Genomic DNA, 24,318 nt, shown 5'->3' on the forward strand with positions numbered 1-24,318 from the left:
GATTAAGGTGTTTTTTCAAACAAATATCGTCTTCACTTGAGGTCATTATTTATGCCCATTTCGTAAAAATAACTTCAAAGCTCTATTCCAGCAAATTTGTGTTTTGGTCTGTTGAACAAAAACGAACTGAAGCGACGATATATAATATGGATTACCACCTACAAAATTACGACTCTTATAAAATGGTCCCAATGTTGTAGTATTTGGGTAAATAATAAGAACGTTATATGTTTTATTATGTTTTTTTTTAAATAAAAATTGTTGCAGTCTGTAAAAACAATTGAAATTAACTGAGGGCGCCGGTGTTCCTATGACTTTCCTGTTATGGTAACACAAAATAGCAATGCTGAAATGACGGAAAATAAAACATCATGAATAGTGACCAGCAGACTAGGGGTGCCATTCTGAACCACTCTCGCGGCACGAGAAAATAGTTTTTCTCGTGTATTTTGAATGTAAATATGGCCGCGAGAGCATTTGGAATTTTGGAATACCAGCCCTGCTCAGAGATTATACACGTGGTCATCTTATTTTGTTATCACCGGCCACAAAACTAGCAACTAGCCATTCATAATCTGGTGTTGCCAGCATACAAATCAGATGTACTTCTGATGTTTTGATTTCTGATATTTACTATTTTCTACAATTTTTGACAGACTGTACTTTTATAAAATAAGATGTAAACAAATAACAATGCATGATTGCAAAAATAAAAAGTTGACGCACAATTGTTTCATTTTTTGTTTCGAAAGTACTTAACGATTATTGACACCGGTTAATAATTTAACTTCAATGTCGAGTTTAAATTCCTTTTGCTGCATCATAAAATAAATATTTATGATTTTAAAAAAATCAATGAACATGACATCGATATCGTGTAGGAATCTAGCTATTTCAAAACTTATGTTTTCCAGATTATTCCACAATGTAAAATGGGTGTCGCTTTATTCTCAGCTTCTTATATGTTTGGCTTTACTACTGCTTAAGACTTGTTTACTTATTTTCAACTTACATAAATTCTTAGTCCCGATTAATAACGTATTTTTTATGTAAGTTGTCCCAATATGTTTTAGAGAGAGAAATATGTTGTGCATAAATAGCTGCGGTGGTAGCTACTTACCAAATAAACAAGTAGAAACGTACCAAGTTCAAATATTAATGACTTATAGAAACGATGTATCTATCCGCACCTTATGGTGCATAGGGAACTGCATTGGTACACCAACCGCAGCGTGTCCAATATTTTTTTGTTAGACGAAGGTAAGAGATAATCAATCTTACGCTTCAGGTGTACAAAGATTAGTTATTGGGTACCTAATTACAACCTAATAACATCAATCTTAAAAGGAAATTGTCAATAAATATATATATTTAAACTTACGGTGTGTAAGTTCATAATAAATAAAAGTAAGTAAACATTAATTTGAATTTGAAGGTGAAGTAAGTAAGCGTTTGAATGGCTACATTAAAAAAATTATATAAGGTAGTAAAATCAATCTGGTCACACCTTTGCGTGCGGGTGGTTAGTAAGAATAATAAGTGATAATAATAATATAGTTGTAACCATCAATGATATTCATTCAATGTGGGCAGAACTATGACAATGAAATGATGAGAATCCATAATATTTATCAAATAACTAAGTGACTTCTTAAAACAGTGACTTAATTAGTTTCTTACTACGTAAATAGCGTTTGGAAAATAGTTAATTATATACCTACTATAAGTTTTAAGTTAATTCACTCTTTAGAGGTGCTAAGTTGTAATACGCATGTGCATATCACGGATACATCAAAGTCAACAGCCCCTCAAACTAGGAATAGCACAAATTAAAAATAAAAAAAAGTAATCCTTGACTATCACCCTAATAAGCATCTTCTCTGTCTCCTCCTGCAGAAAAAGTTCATGAATGTAATTATGTCATAGTTGGTAAGTTATGGTAGAGCCAGCAAAGGATTTTTCTATCGAGTACCGTTAGCTCGAAAACGGGATAAAGACATTAGTATTCCTTTCATATAAAAAAGAAACAAGTTTTGTAAATACGTACTTACCTTCCAAATGTCATTATTTGAAAATCTGCGATTTAATAATGAAAAGTCAACGTCATTAAATAATAAAGTTTTGTTTGTTGACATAACTTTAAAATCATGAAAGCACAAAATTAAAAAAAACAACGCAAGTTTTGTCCTAAATACAGTTTTGCATTCAGTATGTTATTTTAATGAGCGAGTAGGTACCAATATATTCTGTATGGTTAAGCTTGTAATTCTTAAGGTTGGCAATGAGCGGATGATTGACACCCTAGAACGGCGAGGAGGGTTTTTCTGTTTTCCATTCCCATTTGTTGTTAAAATTGGGATTATATTTAGTTTTTGATATCTTTTAAAATTCCAAGATTTCGTTCAAATTAAGGTAAGAAGTGTTTCACGGATATTATTTGCTCTATATTTAAAATGACTGCTCATTTTAGCTGATGCGACGGTGTGATGTTCGCGAAGGTTATTTTGTTTAAAAACTGCGCTGTCTAGAAATGCCGCTTTAAAATATAAATTGCAGTATCAAAGCGATTTTTCACATTTTAGATTCTACTTATTTTAACTGTTTTCAGCTAGATCTATGCATTAAATAACTATTCGCTGGTAATAAGTTATATTTGTCAAAATATTCCCGCGAACGTCGCCATGTGTGTTTCACATTTTTCGTAAACTTTTTGTTGTCTCTGAAATGAAAAAAATCTGTGAGTTTTGCGTGTTCGATATTCGAAAATTAAAAGAAGAATGTAAAAACTATATGTATGGAAATGTGAAAAAAAATGACATTCCATTGTTTCATTGTTTAGGATTTTGATTTGAAGCCTTCACATGAGGTTTATGACCTTTTGTGTATCATTGTAAATAAATCTATTTAAATGTCTGTATGTAAGTCTTTTTTTATTGTTTGCTAAGGATGTTCAAAGTGTTATCCATTATGAGTTTTTTTCCAAAAAAAATTGTTTTGTTTTGAAGAGGAGTTTTTTTTTGACAGAACGGGAAAGGCATATCTGCTATCCCTACTTAAAATCAGAGGAAATGGTCATGGAGGAGCATCCTTCCCCCCAATGTGTAGGCCGAGAGTTTGTGCGACAGTACTATACTCTCCTTAACAAAGCCCCTATCCACTTGCATCGGTAAGTCCATTTACTTGTTTCTTTAGTAAGGCATTCTTGAGCGACTATTAGCTTTGAAATAATGAACTATAAATATTTGTCGTGCATGTAATATATTGATGATCGACACATCAGTTAATACTCTTCCAATATTTGACTGGAAAACTCATTGTACCTATCTTTCGTATTGTAAATTACGTAAATCACAGTAAAATATGTTAAGTAAAAAATTCCCCATTGAGAATATATTTAATATTACTACGATATTCTGAGAATACAGCGCTACTCAGTCTTCTGTGCCAAATAGTACAAAATATGGAAACAAATGATGATATTCGGGCATCGAATTCTGTTTTTCTTGAAAAAATGCAAAATATGTTATTAAAGATATAGACTTTCGAAGAAAAACTTTTAATTTATATTACGAAATTTTTTATCATCAGTAGAATAGAAATTAGTATTAATTACACTTAAAAAAAAACTTAATTGTTTGACGACAATGCCTAATACTCGGAGAATTACGTCGAATAGATGTTTGTTTTAAAGACTGTTTATTTATTTATTTAAATCTTCAATTACAAAGAATAAATACTTCGGCAGACTTATTGATAAAAGTAATATCTTCCAGCCAACCAAAAAACAGACTGGTCAAAAGAAGAGTTGCTCAAAAATTTGTACTAAATAACAAAAAATGTACGTAAACATACTTAAAAAAACCTGATTAATCAAAAACTATAGCTGTTTTTTAATGGGGACATAAGGATTGTACATATAAATTTAAATAAACGTACATTATGTTAAAGGATGCGGAATGTGGAATCAGGTAATAAGTTTAGAAGGAGATAGGGAGAGGAACCAGGAAAGAAAAGAAAAAAATAATAATAAAATGAAGGGAGATTTGGGTTTTAAGGATATGTAGTTATGTTTCAAGCGTTTCTTGAAAGTGGCCAGAGAAGGTGCATTTTTTTTATAAGAAGAGGTAGCTCATTTCAAATTCTAGCACCTTGAACAGAAAAGGAATTGCTGAAAAGTTATGTGGTATGTCGACGAATGGAAAATGTTCTCTCCTGAGAAAAGCGAAGCGAAAGACCATTATCAGAAAAGGAAATTAAATTCCTAGCAAAATATTTTGGAGCCCAAGGGTTGTAAAGAATATTATAGTAAAAGTTAGGGATATTGAAAGTATGCGCTGATAAAATCAAAGCCACCTGAGTTCGGAGCGAAAGGGTCATGGGTCAAAGGGAAACATGGTCATATTTTTTGAGGTTGAAAATAAAGCGGATGCTTTGGTTTTGCAAACGCTCCAGACAATCTATGAGTTTAGTATTAAAGTCAAGATAGCGAATATTAGCTTCTGCAAACGCTCCAGACGATCTGAGTTCAGTATTGGCGTTAAGATAGCAAATATTAGCTTCTGCAAACGATCTATGAGTTTAGTATTGATAGGAAATATTAGCTACTGCAAACACTCCAGATGATCTATGAGTTGTGTGTTGGTGTCAAGATTGAAAATATTAGCAAAGATAATACAATAACAATTCATTGATACCAATACTGCATAGGTTAGGTAACACTTATGAAACGGCTGCAGACATTCTGTCCAACACTTTATCATCTTACAAGTCTACAATATCAAGTTTATTTGTAGCTGCTTGTCAAACTATTATTGACAGTTCAATCCCATGAATATAAAAATGACTTGTTTATTTTTATTACCCCATACTTGTTTTTATTTGCTATAATATCCAATTATTTTTTCGCGATAATATGCTAACTTGGTTATCAATTTTACTCACATTTATTTTTTATTGATCAATATATTTCATTTTGAATGTACGAGTACGTGAGAAAAAAAAAACTTTTAGGATATAAAAATAAAAACAGAAAATAATAATACATTCATACTAATTTAAATTGAATGCAGTTTTTACACTTGTTCAAAAAAAATCTTTATATAACTTTGAATTTATTTATTGATATACAGTAAAACTTATTACGAGGAAGATGGGACCGATTGAATTTGCTCGTTATACCAGAGAAACATTTTTTTTTAAACAATCGCTATTGCACATTGTCACTAAGTAAACAAGTAAATATGGTACATTGATGGAAAATCCTGCGTTTCTTCGGGTACAAAACCATTGGAGCAATGACATTAGTACGATTGCACTTTCTAAATTTTTTTATGTCCGTGATATTCTTTTCAAATGCAGGCAAATAAATATCCTTATTTTTTCACAATGTTGACACTGTGGATTAAGATAGAAAAAACTTTCTACGCAATTCCACATTTTTCGCGCCATGTTCGATTCCACAAATAATTGCCACTTTTCCACGAATTGAGAGACACTTCCTCTTGTTATTAGACATGTTTATAATTCAGGGGTTAAGTTTTAACTGATCTGGTCTAGAACTCATTTGACATCACCCACTTGTAGTGTTTATTGTGTATTGAAATAAACATAGAACATTAAAAAATCTAAAAAACCCCCAAAACGAGCATGTCATTCATAAACTACAAAAGGAGCTGTAAATTGTAGCAATGTGCCGAACCGGCACTTACTAAGTTCACAAAGCTTGGATTTTTTAAAAACCATGTGTGTTCATTTTTCAATATTGTCGGCGAAAAATCCAATTAAGTACTTAGACACTTACATAGCTATCATATACATATTCCGATCCCAATGCCCGGCGGTATTTATCCTTTACGTTAGCCGACCGTTTGGATTTTATCACTTAGGTTTTTATTTCGAGAATGATGTTTTTAACAATTGAAGATTTTTTGTATAATTTTTGACAATATTTTTGTTTGGCGTGTCCGAGAAGTATCTCGTTATAACAGTGAATAATTGTATGGAAAAAACCATGAACTAAAATGTCAACTATGTCCTCGTTACATCAGAGATCTCGCTATTTCCGTGATCGTTATAACCAAGTTCGACTGTATTAGTTTTAATAGTTTTTAGTTCATTGGGGAGATTATTGCAATTTTTGACACCTTTGAAGACAAAGCTATTTTGTCCATGACTTGTGTAAAATTTAAGGATTTTAATATTATTTTGGTATTTGAGTGATTTATTCATCTCAAATTCTTTTATTTCTTCTTTAATGGAATTAATTTAAAAATAGCGTCTACTGTATGAACTTGAAATAATTTATATGGAATTTCTATATATTTTTCTTTCTTGATTACCGTAACTTTATTTACTTTGTTTGCTTTAGAGAATTTATTTTATTAACTTATATCTTCGCATTTTTTGTTTATATGTTTGCTGTTTTTTCTTGTTTACCTTCATTATTATTATTATTCTTTTTACTTTGCATAGCTTTTTTTTATTATATCTTTTCTAATTTTTCTAACTTTCTAACTTTTCTAACTAATTTCACATCTTTTTCTTAGTTCGTATTCTATTATTTTTTGTAAATGCGCCTTCGGCGTTAACGAACAAAATAAATAATAGATTTGGACATATATATATTTTGCTGTGGTTGGAAGATAATTCTGAAGCCTTTTCAGTGAATAGAGGGTGCCATAAAACTTCTTCCCAACCTCAGTAATCTGTTCTTGCCACGTTAAGCGTTTGTCCATTATAATACCGAAATATTTAACTGTAAAAGGAATCGTCTCCAATCTCAATCTAAATAAAGCATCTGGTCTAGATCGAATTGACCCCGCGCTTGTAAAAAGGTGCTGGTCCTTGGCCCCATTTGAACTCCTTACCATGTTTAATATTTGCCTTTCCGAAGGTGTCTTCCCAGATTGCTGGAAAACAGGATTGATGAAAATTATTTCTAAGCGCTGCGATCGGCCAAGTACTGATCCTAAAGCGTACAGACCAATCACCCTTTTGCCTATTCTGGGAAAAATACTGGAACGGCTAATATGTAACAGACTTGAGTCTCACTTAAATGTAACTCAACCGATAAACGCTAAGCAATTTGGGTTCAGATCCAATATTTCTACCGAAGATGCTATAATTTCGATAGGCAATTTTGTTAATAATACAAACAAAAAATATGTTCTCATTATTTTACTTGATATCTCAGGTGCCTTCGACCATGCTTGGTGGCCAATGATTCTTTCCAAGCTACGACTTCGACAAATACCTGCAAATTTATTTAAAATTAAAATAAGCTATTTTTCAAATCGAAACATTGTGTATCCCGGTGGCAGTACACTTTTATCCCGTGAGATTTCATGTGGCTGTCCTCAAGGCTCTGTATTGGGACCACTTTTGCGGAATATATTGTTCGATAATTTTCTCGAACTTCCCCTTCCTTCATCATGTATGATTCAGGCTTTTGCCGATGATGGATGTATTTTGATTGAGGGCAATAGCCGCAGATCTCTGGAGGGTGACGCAGCTAATGCATTAAAAAAAGTATCCGATTGGGGTATTCGAAATAAATTAAGTTTTGCTCCTCAAAAAACTCAATTCTCACTTTTAAAAGGTAATTTTGTGTGTCCTCCTTCAATCAAATTTATGGGCACTTCTATTCGAGCGTCAAATTCGGTTTCAAACCTTGGTGTAATCCTTGAAAGAAATTTGTCTTACACTTCCCATGCTAGGAAAGCCGTGAATTTGGGAATGATGGCTTTCCACAAAGTTGCACGCTTGGCCAGAGCCAGCTGGGGATTGTCTTTTGAAACTTCAACGGTCTATTATAAATCCATTTTCCTAGGTATCGTATGCCATGCAGCTGGCTGTTGGGCACACCGATGTGAGTTGCAATATTTCAGGCGAATTATTTTAAGCGGACAAAGGCAACCTCTTTTGGCTCTTTCTAGAGCATATAGGACATGCTCAACGGATGCACTCCCGGTTCTAACGGGCTTGTTTCCTTTAGATCTCGAGGTTCAGCGACGATCTGCAAATTTCCACCTAAAAAGAAGGCGTTCCTCTGTTATTGGTGGCGTCCGTCTACTCCCAACTGAACGAATGTCTCAATCAAATATTAAAAAAATGACTTTAAATGCTCTTCTTAATGCTTGGCAATCGTGATGGGAATCTTCCTCTTCAGGGAGGGTTACCTTTCTTTTTTTTTCCTTCAATCCGTCAGCGCTTAGAATCTTCTTGGGTTATCCCCGATCACTGGACTACGCAGTTTTTATCAGGTCATGGTAAATTTAATCAAAAATTATTTGTTTTTAATATTGTTGACTCCCCTTCGTGCTGCCTAACCTAACCTAACCAATCTTCTGAACACACCCTGTGGTCTTGTCCCTTTCCCCTTCTCTATGATTACCGAATGGAGCTTCTCGCGACTATCCGTGGCCCTGTTATAGGTCCTGTCGGATATACAGATCTGGTGGCTTCTAAAAAAAATTTTAAGGCTTTAAAAAAGTTTGTAATCATTTCGGCGAATTGATCATGTCCAATCAATTTAATCCCAGTCAGTGAAGAATTCACTTCCCTCTCTTCTCAATCCAATAAAGTACATATTATGTACTTCTAGGTTACTTTCTTTCAGCACAAAGATGCTAAGGCTACCAGGTTTCAGAGAGTTCCCGAAGGATCGAGCAGCTTTTCTCGTTTGACAACGAGCAAATTTTCCGTGTATGTGGGCACCGCCAAGGAGACTTATGTCCTCAGATGCGGTGTGTGGTATGTGGTGGGTAAACTGTAAAAGGAATCCCATTTTTGTCGATTACGAAAGTAGGAAAGGTTGAAAAATTTAGAAAGAAGATTTGTCTATGGCTACCGATTATATTCGCTTGGGATTTTTCTGATTGATTAATAAGCCGTTATCTTTGTTATTTTTTATTACTGTCTAACTGAAACTAATATTGTAGTGTGGATATTAGTTTTAAAGTAAGGTAATAAGTATTTGTCATTTTCACAAGACCTTTTGTTAGTTGCTTATTTAAATAAGTTTAAATAACCTGTTTAAAATTATCAATTAAAGTAATAGAATTAATCATTTTTCTAATATAAGCGTGCAATCACTACTTAACTATCTAAAGTTTGTTATCAATATTTAGAATACCTATTTACTTTTGTATGTACAAAAATATTATTATGTACAAAAATATTATTATGTACTCTTATCTAATTATTAATGAGTCATACATTATTATTATAGGTGAACATGAGTTGCAGATATTTTATTTAATAGTATAATCATACATTTTTACAATTAAAAAAAAAAAAAAAAATTCACTTGTTATATTTTTACTAAAACTAAAATCCCACCAAGCCACTTTTTGTAGCTTGTTGGTGAAATATAAATCTGCATTATTGTATTACACACGGCCTCCATTTCATTTGATATTTCTGTCTTAACCTTAGACTGCATTTTGTATCATATATGATACATCTCTCTAAAACGTAAATTTAAGTATGTTAAAATACGTCTTATACCTTTAAAGCTCAAGTTGACAGATCTGTTACATCTTAAGGCGTAAGAAAATAAAAAACACTCGGATGCAGTAGTCTGGTAGATAATATTATTAAAATTAGTTTGACAGCTTGTTCCAACTTGCAAATGTGTTATGTTTATGCTGCTGGTTCTTATATTGAAATAAATTTAATTTCTCAGTAAAAGTTTCATAAAGTATTGTTTCTAACTACACCAAGGTATGTTATTGTGTTTTGAATTATTTTTATCAATCTAACTTCTTTATATAAGTTCTAATATCACGATTACTTCAGTTGTAACATATCTGATAACTTGTGCCTGAACGCGTGTTTTGACTTGCCTACAGAAATAATGTAAAAGAATCTAATGATGTTGATAGGGTTGGCGAAACAATGCCGCCTATTATACATAATGAGGTTCATGGCATATGGACTATGCCAATTACTTTTGATGATGGTAAAATACTTATTTCTTTACTTGTTACTACCGATTGACGTAGTATATTTATTTCAATATCATAGAAAATAAGTACCTGAACATTATACCTATGTATTTAACTTTCAAATGATGACCGAAAACAGCCCGTTGCTCCGATTTATAATGTAAATGATGATGCTAAATGTTTACTAGAAAACTTATCTAACACCAATAGGAATTCTAAATAAGAAGCTAAGAAACTTAAAAAAATATATTCAAAAATTATGTGGAGACAAAAAAACGTGATTTTGAATAAAAAAATAAAAATTTAGAGGTGATTCATAATCAACAATATTTTGAGTTTGTCCAAATTTTTGTAGACAAGGACTGGATTCAACTCCCTGGGGAGCTGTTTATATCAACATATTACAACAGAGATGAAGAACATTTAAGAGAAGGTAATATAGAAGTATAGGCATCTACAGGGCTTATGACCTGTCAATGGCTGATTTAAGTGGCCACTTTACACACTGTGTAACATTCACCATTCTGCCTATATTTGAACATCTATATTCCTTCAATTCTTTCATCTGTTGATGTTTGTGAAGTTAAAGAGCTGAAACCTTTATTTATGCGGGTGAGATTCATCTAATTGAATTATTTCACCTACATACTAGGCAATGCCTGAAAATATTATTTTTTCAATTTCTATACTTCTTCATGGACCAGGTAATTTATCAACAATATTTTGAGTTTGTCTATATTACCTTCTCTTAAATGTTCTTCATCTCTGTTGTAATATGCTAATATAAACAGGTCCCCAGGGAGTTGAATCCAGTCCTTGTCTACAAAAATTTGGACAAAAAGGGTGCAAGTTACCTGGTTGCTAGTTACTATCATACATCAAATACTCAAAATGTGGATTAAATTCATGTGCAAATAAGAATAACAATTGTTTTTATATTTTCCACTCCACACCACACAAAAAAAAATCTACAAGTTTTCTCAATAAAAAAAATATCTCAATTTTCTAATCTATAATTTAAAAACGAGTATAATGTCTCATTAATTATTGCTCAGATTATTTGAAAAAATAAAAAGAAACAAATGATACTCATTGAAAACTAAATCACTCCTTTATGCACAAGTTAACGTTAACATATATGTTACATTTAAATTTTTCGTAATAAAGTGTACAATTTTTTTTTAATTTTTTTTTTTTCATATTCTGTGTATTAAAATGTAGACAAAAACTATTTTTTATTTCATTTACAGAAAATCATGCAGTGTAGGGTTAAACTTATGTGAGATTATGTTACTGCCTCCACATTATAAATATGATCCAATTATTTTTGTGTTGCTATTCTTTATCTGGTTAGCCAATATGTTAGATTTTAATAGTTTTATAAATAAGTATTATAGATAAATACATTTTATTTCTGTTTGCAATTGTCTTTAAAGATTAAATATCATTATTCTAACTTGTAAAACTTGTAAGTCCACAAATGGTAAAAAATCATATTTTGTCATTTTCTGTTAGGTCTTCAAATAATCTATATGTAGGATGCGAAACTTGTATATTCCTATAGAGTTTTATTTAATATATTAAATACATATATAAAGGTAATTTAAGGCTTCTCCTCACTAGGGAACCCTGTTCTAAGGAGTTACATAATTTTTTTATTTTTAATATAAAACAAAAACTTAACTACCATTTGCGCGCTACTGAAGTAAAAACTGTTTTTTCTTTCCCCCCAGCAAAAGTATGTTTGGGATATACAAATTTTACAAGGTAGGCTGACAATTTTTTTTCTCACAAAGTAGAGATGTTTATTGAAGTTTCTGACATATTTACAAAAATACATATGAATAACTATGAGATTGTGAAACTGGCATTAGTGGTGGTTGATAATACTCATCAATATCAAGGTGCAAAAGAATAAGTTATATAGGTATAATGGCTTCCTCCATGGTGTACTGGTTATGATGCTTGAGTCACGCACGGAAGGTTCCGGGCTTGATTCCTGGTTAGAGCCTGAAAATTAAATGTGATTTTTCTCAAGCCCGGGTGTTCTGTGCTGTAATTCATCTCTGTAATTGTGCCTTCTAACCTGTTGTGGTGCATAAATAATTTAACTCTTCATTCTATTATCTGCACCTATTGGTGTATAGGGGATTGCATTGGTACTCCAATTTCACCATTACTTGATCTTTTTTATTACACGAATCAGTCTTACGCTTCAGATGTCATTTGAGGGACTATGAAATATTTCAGTGTAAAAACACTTTGTTAAATAAATATTACATGTCTACCTTGTCAGGAATTGGATTCGACATCTCTTGCATGATATGCTCTGACCAGTAACTTCAATAATTGTATATTATGGTTAATAAAGATTTATTATTATTATTATTACAGTTTGCGGTTATGCTGGCTATAGCCATCAAAATCATGTCTCTTATTTCATAAATGAGAGACACAATTTTTTGGGTCGAGTTGATTTGAATGCGAGACAATATCATGTCATTTCTTAAATGAGAGACACGATTTTGACGGCTATAGCCGTCAGTCGAAAAGACATTGGTAGTGAAAAGACCGCTATAGCCTACGCGAAACTGGAGTATTTATACATGAGGGGGTATTGTGTCCCTATAAAAAAGTCACCAAAAAAAGTGTCCCAGTATGTAAGTCAAATAAAATTTACTTCAAACCGTCAACTACGGTCCAATCTGAAATGAAATATTAAAAAAAAAAAAAGAAATTTATAATATGTTTCCACATGGGAAAAAAAGTTTTTTATTTAATATTAGCCAAAATGGCATTATTTATTAAAATGTTGTAATTTCCAAAATTCAAACAATGATTTGATGTTTCATATTTTTTATATCTCGGAGAGTTGTTAATTCCAAGGTTTTCTTGCTGATTCATCAAATATTTTCATTTATTGTCAATGTTTGCTTGTAATTTAAAATTGATAAATCACACCACATTACTTTTAATCTTCATCTTCAAAAGATCAGACTATGTAGTAATTAGTAATCTCAAAGTGCGAATAAAGTATGCAGAAATGCAAAATGCATGGTTTTGATAACTGGCTCAAATAAATAACAAAAAACATTTCATAAATATTGTTTTAGATTTTACAATAATGCATCGTCCTTCGTCCACGGAGGCTTGGACGCTCCCGACCGAGAGACCGCACCAGTTGTTGGACAGAAAGAGATCCACAACCGCATCCAGCAGCTGAATTTCCAGGACTGTCATGCCAAGATCAGTCAGGTAACCTCCTCATCATCATTTCACGTTTGTCTCTGGGGCATTACCTGTATCCTCAATATCCTCTGTCTCCGGCTATACCTCCGGCTATACCACTTCAGAGGTGATTTATTTATTTAACAATTGTAGTCAGCATTACTTTGCGGGTTGCTTAATCTATTATGTATCATAGACTGTAAATATCAGATAGAATAACATGTCAATGAATAGAAAGCAGATAGCTGCTGAACTGTCTGTTGTCAGTAAAAAGAGTCACTCTAAAAGTTTGAAAGATAGAATCGAGCAATTCAAATAATATGTGCAGAAAAATGTGTCCATGTTATGTGCAGAAGCTATATTCAGCAAGCGAATTGCTCTATTTATGTATAGCTTCAACTAGACAATCCAATTTTTACAACTTTATTTATTTATTATGAATAAAAAAATTAATGTGTCCTTAATCGCATGTCCTGGCTGTGGACACATTACATTATGTTTTATTCAGTAAAAACATGATTATATTGACAATAATACTAATATAATAAGAACACTCATCATCCCCCTTTTCACACCCAGTGATGCATAGGGCACTGCATTGGTAAACTAAATGCAGCGTTGCTTGATCGTCTGTTACATGAAGGTAAGGTTATCAATCGTACACTCGAAGAAACCTTTAAAATCTACCTCGCCATTTTATTATCATATGTATTATGCTAATATAGACAAATATTTCATCAAGATGTATTATTTAGGGATAGCGTAGTAACTAAAAGAAAAAAGAAAACTGCCTAGGTATATTCAGTTTAAAATGGGTTTAATTCTGAATAATATGTATTATTTTTATCCCTCCATAAAAATATGCACTTAGTCATTTGCTTTACCATTTAGTAAATGACTTGTTGGTAAGTTGGACTTTCCATCCCTGTGGATACTATTGTTTCAGGGGTGAGTCATTGTTTAATTCCTTGAACATGGCTTACCTATGTCAATACATAAGGGTGCAGGTAGTTTCAGTATTGAGGTACAGCTTTACAATGTAGTCAATTTCTTAGAATTTGTACCCTTATTGAATTTCTTGTGCCTAAGTGCTGTTTTGCATTTATAAATAGATGCATTAAGTTTATGGCTATGGCAAATAAACCCTAATGGATATTAATTCCCCAGCTTAGTAATGAATCATTATGAAGTTTCCTACACCGAACTTAGGCAGAGAGGATACAATTCAACATGTTTTTTTATCTTTATACAGAAACCTTAAATATATTTGTGTATTTTATACATGATATTATAATTATTGTCACACCCCAATATTGCTACGTACTTCTTAGAATTATTTCTAATACTTAATGAAATATTTATTTATGCTTTGTTACGTTACTTCAAAACATCTTAAGAAATTAATTAACTTTTAATAACATTACATTTTATATCAAAACAAGCTGAACCCGGCAATGCTTTGCTATTGCTAGATTTGAGTTCTTGCTAAATAGATTAAATAAACCAATGCCAATGATTGTATTTAGTCCAAATTAGATATGTACGTAAACGTGATTATTTTTGTGTTTCGGTTTAGATAAATTGTGAGGACAAATAGATGTTCGAACATTGTTTTCCTGTCACTGTCTTGCAGATGCCTCCCCGATACTGTACGAAAAAGACAACTGCATGTCAGACCTTTAGTTAGAGTAAAAAAATCGACGTTTCGCTCTACCATTTTCCGCACCTCAAAACTGAACCGATTCTGTTATTTTTTTAGGCAGAGTATCAGATTAAAATTTTCTGTATCGGTATGTTTTGCGTTTTTCAAAAATAGTTATATTTGTATACCGTGTGCCATGCGCCCGAAGACAGCAGATAAAACTGTCCTTTTTTACGGGATTGAATGGATCTAGTTCCCATAATAAACCATTTTTAAAAACGAAACAATATAGGGACACGCCAATTGTAAATATCTATAATGTGTAAAAAAGAGCTCTGCGCTGGTTTGGAATTCAGAGAGAAAATACGTGAATCCGTTTGTATGAAGAAAAGTTGGACTGCGTTTCCTCTTAAGGTTAAACATAATTAAGTATACTGACAAAATTTTACTAAAAAATCTTTAGTAAAACCGTTCGGATAAACGTAAAAAAGATGTAACTTTTCATTGGTATGTAGGTACCTACCTATATACTTTTTTATGATTGAATTCCAAAATCTAAAAATAACAGATATTCAAATGATATTGATTTTAAGTAGGTACCTAAGTACTCGTTTATGTTTGAATTCCAAAACAATCAATTATTTTCAAATAAAGAATTCTTTTAGCAAATGTCAAACTCTGCTCAGGGATGCACTCGAGTCAGGAGTGCGATTTTCAAAAATGTATTGAATGTTAGTTAATATTATTTTAGTATAACCAAAAATCCATTAGGATCCATAAAAAAACGAATGCTGTCTGTAAACATTCAAAAACAAACTTTTTTATACAGAAAAAAATAACATCCATCCATTTTTTTTGTATCTCGGCGAATGGTGATGAATAAAAAAAACATTTACGCTCTTAACTTTTTTTGTACTTAATAAATTGAAGATTTTATGAGCTTTAGACCTTCTCGCGGCAAAGACGTACATTTATCTGAAAACCGCCCGTAAATCAATCCGGTAGTTATCGAGTCCATCGAGGAGAACTATTCAAACATTGCTTTTTATATACATAGATTTATCAAGTATATATTTTCTGAAATTTTTTCTATTTCTTTTATTTCTTCAGGCCACTCAATGTACAATTTTAAATCCTTGTACCATGAGTTTTGATACCCCCGTTTTTCTCCTCATTGGTAAATCTTACTCTTTTTATTTCTATAATCGATTACACGAAATCTGGCGGCTGACAACCCTTTAATCATTTCAGTCCGTCCTAGAACTCGGTAGAAATTTAATTGGTCATTTGAGAAACCCCACAAGTCAGGGTGTGGTCGGATGTGACCACACAGGAAACATAAAATAAAGGTTAATAATATTAAAAAAACTATTAGCTACTTTTTTATTTATGTTTGATGTAAACATTTCATTTAAATTTTTTAAAATTTTTTTTTTATCATTTCTGAAAAGTTTAGACTGACTGAATAGTGGGGTTTTTCAAATGACCGATGCAATTATGTAGTTTGACTATATTCTTCAGGCTTAAAATGATTATGACCTATCATTGGCTGGTTTAAGTGGCCACTAAAGTATATTTTATTATTAGTTATATTAGTTTATTTTATTATTTATAGTTACATATTCATTGCAGCAATTTACATTTAGTAAACAAACAAACCATCACGCCGTTTTCCCATAAGTGTAGACACACTCTGTAACATTCACCATTCTGCCCATTCTCTGTTCCAATAAATTTAAATATGAATAACTCCCTAGGGAGGGAATCCAGCCAGTCTGCAAGCATTTAGACATACTCAAACATTGTTGATAGTAAATTATTAGTAATTTTCAGAACCAGGCGGCTCTTGTCGTGGTTTCTACTATAGTTTCATATGTATGGCATTGTTGGTTAAATTTTATTATAATATATTGTTTTTTATTTAACCCCATCATTATTTTATGATTGAAAATTGCAACATTAAATTTTATTTGTTGCTTTACTCTGAGAAAGCCAATTATTTCCTTATGCATTAATTCTTCATTTGAATTAATATTAGTTTATTTTATTTTATTATTTATGGTTACATATTCATTGCAGCAATTTACATTTAGTAAACAAACAAACCATCACGCCGTTTTCCCATAAGTGTAGACAGAGAGGATAGAATGCCACATCACTCTTTGCATACTGATCTCACTTCCTCTACATTAGTAGATCTTCTCATGCGCACATGCCGATTATTCCGACTTTTAACATGTCCATCTTCAGGTATTTGTTAGATTTGGTCATGCCATGTCCTTCTCGGTCTTCTATTTCTGCATCCATCGACATTCACTGTAAATATTTTTAGCCGTTCTTTCACTGTCCATTCGCTCTACATGTCCAAATCAGCGCAGAGCTCCTTTTTAGTTATATATACAATAAGTTTAATGAGTAGTAAAAGTATGCATGCATATTTGTTTTTTTTGCTGGTGAGTCATCTAAACTGCGTAACTAGGGATAGCTTGCCTATTCTAAGACAGTAAAGTTTTGCTGGTGAGTCATCTAAACTGCGTAACTAGGGATGGGATAGCTTGCCTATTCTAAGACAGTAAAGTTTTGCTGGTGAGTCATCTAAACTGCGTAACTAGGGATAGCTTGCCTATTCTAAGACAGTAAAGTTTTGCTGGTGAGTCATCTAAACTGCGTAACTAGGGATGGGATAGCTTGCCTATTCTAAGACAGTAAAGTTTTGCTAGTGAGTCATCTAAACTGTGTAACTAGGGATAGCTTGCCTATTCTAAGACAGTAAAGTTTTGCTGGTGAGTCATCTAAACTGCGTAACTAGGGATAGCTTGCCTATTCTAAGACAGTAAAGTTTTGCTGGTGAGTCATCTAAACTGCGTAACTAGGGATGGGATAGCTTGCCTATTCTAAGACAGTAAAGTTTTGCTAGTGAGTCATCTAAACTGTGTAACTAGGGATAGCTTGCCTATTCTAAGACAGTATAGTTTTGCTGGTGAGTCATCTAAACTGCATAACTAGGGATAGCTTGCCTATTCTAAGACAGTAAAGTTATTCTTGTCTCTGAATTAATTTAATTTAATAATTGATGCAGGTGTTCAAGTGAACTACTATCGTGAACTACTATCATACAATATACTGGTAGAAACAAATGTTTGATTACAAACATTAAATATACAATAGGAGCAATCCATTCTCAATTATCCATTGCCTGTTCATAAATATTTTAGTAAACAGTTTTCTTCACGGTCTAGTGGTCAACACATTTGTCTACCGTGTAAGACGATTCAGATTGACATGAGATATTTATTTAAAGAGGTGTTTTAACACCGCAATATTTCATAGTGTCTAAACTGGAATCTAAATTGTAAGACTGTTTCATTTAGCAAACATGATCGAGATACGCTGCTATTGGTGTACCTACACGGTGCCTTATGCACTCTCAGGTGCAGATAAGGAATTGATGTTCTTTATTTTGTTTTTATTTTTAAACATAGGTATTTTTCTTATTTAACAGTCATTATTCTCGTATTGTAACTGATACTTTATTTCTTATATTGTATTCTCATAATTCTTTAAGTTTGTAAAAATTTCACAGCTGTTCACATACATCAAAATCAAACATTAACAAAAAACATCAGTATCTGGAGTTCACATAATAACATTTCTACAAGTTTGTTGTTTTGTAGAAATGAGATACCCGCGTAAAATATGTAATCAGAACATAAAATTATTTATTTTAAATATTTTTTTACTTCAACAGAGATGGGGACATTTTAAAGAATGGAATAAAGTCGCAGGGCTTATAACCTGTCATTGTCTCATTTTATACTAATGAAAAAAGATTACTAGGAATGTTGATGATGATATTTGGTATTCTTTGGAATTTGGAATTCTTTCACACATACACACACCCATCTTATAAATTGTGAAATATCTTTAAAGCCGACTTACACTGTAAAAACAGTTCAACTTAGTACTTATTCAATTTTCAAAATCATGCCCAAAGTTTACCCGAATTAATTTAATTACATTATACAGGGGTAGGCGCTCCAAGTGTTACCAAACGGCTCATGGCAGTGCGCTCATGTTTTGACACGTGTCAGTCTGTTATATTGTTAATAATTCTACTGAAGCATATTGTTTTACGTCACAGTTAAAAAAAGTAATCAAAATGGAAGTCAAACTCAACAGTGTTATTGCTCTGCATTTAGCTGGAAAATTGCAACCAGCCATTATTAATGAGTTACGACATTTACATGTGAATAAATGTTTGTGTATCGGATCATTTCACGTTACAATGATACCGGTAGCATAAAAAAACGCCATATAGGTGGACATCCAAAAACAGCAACATCGACAGAACTGGTTCGAAAGGTGAAGGCCAGAATTCAACGTAATTCATGACAAAGCGCAGTTCAATTGGCGAAAAATCTCAATGTGTCTGCTCGTATCATGGGGCGCATATTAAACAATTAACTAAGATTGAAGCCCTACAAAATACAACAAGTATGAGAATGAGAACAACTTATGATCAATGTTCCCACTTATATCTTGGACCCAAGTCCTTCAACAGTCTGCCAAAAAATGTTCGCGACAAATCAACATATTCAAAATTCAAAGAAAAAAAAAATTATGTTAATGGACAGAAATGGAATCAACCCGGAAACTATAGGCACCCTATAATTCCAATAATCCAATCTAAGCTTAGTTGATACTTATAACAATGTATTTGAATTAAATTATTTTTTGTAAAAAAGTTTAAAAAAATGTATTCCATGTAAAAAAATCTAAAATAATTTATTATGTAAAAAATATATATATCACACTAAAATAAAATTGTAAAATGTCTTCCTCGGCACAGGTTTTCCCAGTGAGGAATACGTTTTTAATTCAATTTTGTAATATATTTTTGTGAAGTATTAAATACATAATAAATAATAATAATAACACCTGCACAAAAGGCAGTTTGCTTAGTACGAGCAAAGGTGTTAAAACACTTGAACATTGGTGGCGGTTCAGCAATATGTAAACAAACAAAACGATTTAGTCCAGAAAAGACAATTTAGACCAGCGAATTGCTCTGCACAAGCAAGCGCCCGCATCAGTGATGGTTTGGGCCGCGGTAACTGCCACAGGACGCTCATCAGTTGGTTTCATTGAACAGGGCGTAAAGGTAAATCAGCTAATTCCCCGGACTTAAACCCAATGGACTTTTTCATATGGTCCATTCTAGAGGCCAAAGTATCAGCTAAAAAATGGGACAAAATACTATCGCCCACATCCGTGCACAGACTCTTCTTGGACAGACTCGATGTTTTTATCCGCGCTAAAGCTGGCTACATCGAACAATAACATATGTTTTTTATAAATTGAAATGTTTTTACGATATACTAAGGTTTTTAAATTTAAAAATTCAAAATTACCCCTGTATAAAATTAATAAAATTTTGTATCGAGTTTTACTGTTCCTCTTCTAATAAGGGTCTAGCCCTCGTGCATAGAGATACTTGTAAATTAGAAAATACTTTTAAGATGATGTGTAACAATTTTTTCTGTGTCCGGTCGGATAAAGAATACAGTTCTGTGTGTGAAATAGAACCGAAATTCTGCACAAGTCTTGAAAAAAAAAATCAAGTGGAGAAATGTCTGCCTCATAGTGTAGTGGTCGATGTGTTCACCTACCATGTTTGATGTCCCGGGTTCTATTCGGAAGGTTGGGGTGAAATATTAATTTTGAAAGGTGTTTTTACACCGAAGTATTTCATTGTCCCTGGAATGGCATCTGAAACGTAAGACTGATAACCTTACCTTCCTGTAACAGGTGATCAAGATACGCTGAATTTCATTTAATAATGCAGTGCCCTATGCACCATTGGATGCGGATAAGGGTTTGATAATGTAAGTTTTCTGATTTCCTCCTGTCTAACTGATGTTGAACGGCTCTTTAGGTGGACTCACAGGCTACCCTCGGGAACGGAGTGGTGGTGCAGGTGACGGGAGAACTGAGCAACGGAGGTCAACCGATGCGCCGCTTTACCCAAACCTTTGTTCTCGCTGCGCAGAGTCCCAAGCAGTACTACGTGCACAATGACATCTTCCGCTATCAGGTAATTTGAATTTGTACTGTTACTCATTGAAACATTCAAATTTGATAGTGAAAATTCTTGGTGGAAGTTCATATTGGAAATAAAAGACATTATAATTTGATACACAGATTTGGAATAACCAGTTACCAAGACAGATATCTTCATTATGAAATAATCTATTCAATCATTTTTCTTTAAAGAGAAACAATAAAAATTTCTCCTTATTGATGAATGGCATCTATATATCCAATACGTACTAATTAACTTTTCTACACACTGACCGCCTTCTAAGATTAAAAAGGAAAAAAAAACTTTTATGCTTTCTTATTTATAATTATTTAAAGTTTCTTTTCAAACATAAGTTTTATTCCGCTCTTCGTGATGCTAGTTTTTAAAGCATTTTTATCTTTCTCTTTTTCATCACGGTTTTTTGTTTTATTTACCTTTTTTTCTACAGGCAAATATTTATATTTGTTTCAGACGTTATGTCTTTTATATTAATACTGCTTACTAATGTATTCTTTTGAAAAAATTGTATGTTATTTTTTGTTGCAATTTTTTCTCTGTTTTATTATAATTATGTAAAAGGTTCATGAAACCGAAAATAAATAATATGGATTGTTGTTTGTTTGTCATTCCGCAAATGCGAAAATAGACAAATACCTATATATTTTCTTGTGGTGTTATAAATATATTTGACTTCTACTCTTATCTCTTATAATATTAACATAAACAGTATAGGGCGAGTGTATGTAAAAAATTTCAGCAAAGAAATAACTGTTATTTTAGGAGATAGAGCTTTGTTTTATAAATGTAGTAACTACTTAATTTTTCACTGATTTTAACTTCGCTTCGTTAACCTTCTTTGTAGCGAAGCTTGCATGAAATGTGTTAACAAATCAATTTTTAGGTTTCCCGGTAAAAAAAATAATTGATACTTAGCGGTTTTGCAGATCACCGATGATATGTACTAATAAAATAAATAAAAATCCACATTCACTCTTTTAAACCCTACTGCAAATGTTTAGACTTCTTTTCTCCAAAAAATCTCTGTTTGGTTTAAAATATGTCTATTTTATATTTGTAAATAAATGTTTTTTTTTTCTGTTACAGGACTTTGTTTTCTCGGACGACGATGGCGAGTGGGAGTACTCCCGCGCGGCATCCCCCCCTCCCCCACTGGCGCAGGTTCCCGTGGTGGCGCCACTCCCGCAGCCGGTCCCTGCCGCCGCGCCCCCCGCTCCCGCGCCCCTGCCGCCCGCTGCACCACCCTTGCAGCAGCAGCCGCCCGCAACCGCCGCCTTGCCCGCCCCCTACTTTCCCTCCCCCGAGCCCCAACAACTCAACGGACACCAGGAGGATCAGCAAGGTACAGCATCACAATCGTCTAGTTAGTGTTTTTTAACTTGTGGGTCACGACGCCCAGAGGGGTCGCAAAGCCTCGCTGGGGGGGGTCTTGCTATAAGGCCAAAGTGAAAAGCAAGGGTTTTAATTCATACACTACAGTAAAATACAATGATTTCTATAAATAACAACTGTATTTTTTAAATGATGTCCATTTTTCTCAATATTTTTCATATCCGCCATTGAAGAGAACGTTGGATCACATAGGTAGGATGTGGCGATTATCACTTATAATTGCAAATCTTCCCTTGCCATTTCTGAATATTCTTCTTTTTTCTTCATCCAGAAAACTCCAATTAATTTAAGTCCATTTTAAGCATGCCGCATGCATGATGATCGTATGCAGATCGTGCTGCTGCTCCTGCCTTGCACTTGATTTCTCGATTAATAATAATATGGTCTCAATAGAAAGAAAAAATAAATATGCCATCGTTGAAATCGGGGGTGTACGAGTACAAGGAGTAGAATACAATTAGCGTCCTAAGGGGTCACCAGGTTTTTTTTTTACTCATAAAGGACGCGTGTTCAAAAAAGTTAAAAAAACACTGGTCTAGTCTATAAGTCAGACATTTTTAAATTACGAATTTAATAAAATTTTATTTTAAATATTTTTGGAAATTAAACGGACAATTATCAAACTATAAGATACATGTTAGAAATAAATTTCATCAAGTCCAATTAGAGGCTTCCTCGTAATTGGTTAAATAAATAAATAATATTTTTATTTATTTTATTTTATTCATAAAACATACATAATAAGTATTTAAAACAATGACACAAACTTATGTGAGAAAAAATAATTATTAACTTTTTCGTTTTCCTTGGAGGTTATTATTGGTAATAGATATAAATACCAAATGCACACTCCGAGTCATCCATGCACACATATAAAAAACATACATTACATGCGGTACATATACATATTATAAACCACTCAAGATGTACGTACATTCAGCAGCTATCCCAAATAATCAACTCCATGAAGAAATTTTCTGTATAAATGCAATATGTAGTTAAAAATGTCTACATTAATACTGATTCCATTATAATGTAAAATAAGTAATGATGCATAACTTATTTTATTACAAATATGTACATAATGTAAATTCTCTTAAGAATGTTTTCCGTCTTTTCTTGTTGTCTTATTTAAATATTTATCAAGTTTTCTTTTCACTTTACTTGTACAGTGCGAACAATGGCCCTGTTACCGAGTGGCCGCGACAGCTTGTACCATTGAAATTTGTTGTAACATAGAGGGAAAACATTTTTGAGATGGAAATATGGAAGTCTAGGCATTTACAAGGTTTACGACTTGTAAATTTTTTTTTTTTTTTTACATAAATGGCATAAATTGCCTTTAACACATATTGAACATAAATACACCGCAAGACAAAAAAAATTACGAGTTTACCTGCTACCGCGCCCCTTGACTTTACTGAACCCTTTTTCTAAGAAATCCTTTATCGATACCTCTTTCTTTTGTTTAATAAATTAAGGACACTATGTGTCACCTTTCTACAATATTTACATTTTAAAATGTCTCAACAGTCTTGTTTTACCCGCGTTTGAGTGAACATAACACAACAATCATGGAAAGTGCAAAGCAAATGTCGATTGCGATAAAATCCAAAATAATCACATTGTCGCAAGAAAACATATCTAATTGTGAAATATCTCGTCGAGTTGGGTATTCAGAAGGTGCAGTGAGGTTTTTATTAAAAAAAATCCAAGAAACTGGATCCATAGAACGGAAAAAAGGAAGCGGACGGGGGCGCGTGACATCTGCCCGAGATGATCGCTTAATAAAAAAAATCGTTATGCGCGATCGATTTTTAACGGCACCTGAAATACACGCAGAGGTGCAGTCTACCAGCACATCAACATTTTCAGTAAAAACAGTGTCCAGGCGGCTGTTGGAGCATGGTTTCCAAGCACGGAGTCCCGCAAAGAAACCATTACTCACGGACAAAATGAAGAAGGCTAGACTGGATTGGGCGAAAGAGCACCAGAATTGGACCATGGAG

At 32.9% G+C, this 24,318-nt stretch overlaps 1 protein-coding gene across 2 annotated transcripts in view; it reads left to right on the plus strand.

Annotated features, from left to right (window-relative positions):
• The first annotated feature begins 2,262 nt into the window (after positions 1-2,262).
• rin (ras GTPase-activating protein-binding protein 2) overlaps positions 2,263-24,318 on the plus strand; it is a 33,057-nt gene continuing 11,001 nt past the window's right edge. For both annotated transcript variants that reach the window (XM_088233358.1, XM_088233359.1), the window contains exons 1-5: positions 2,263-2,412; positions 3,025-3,166; positions 13,061-13,202; positions 20,753-20,911; positions 22,004-22,259. In XM_088233358.1, coding sequence (XP_088089484.1) covers positions 3,069-3,166; positions 13,061-13,202; positions 20,753-20,911; positions 22,004-22,259 — 655 coding nt within the window. In that variant the 5' untranslated portion in view covers positions 2,263-2,412; positions 3,025-3,068. The remainder of the gene's footprint in view (positions 2,413-3,024; positions 3,167-13,060; positions 13,203-20,752; positions 20,912-22,003; positions 22,260-24,318) is intronic.

The sequence above is a fragment of the Micrasema longulum genome, unplaced genomic scaffold (genome assembly GCF_059751315.1).
Source record: "Micrasema longulum isolate JH-2025_06_02 unplaced genomic scaffold, ASM5975131v1 h1tg001086l, whole genome shotgun sequence".
Lineage (NCBI taxonomy): Eukaryota > Metazoa > Arthropoda > Insecta > Trichoptera > Brachycentridae > Micrasema > Micrasema longulum.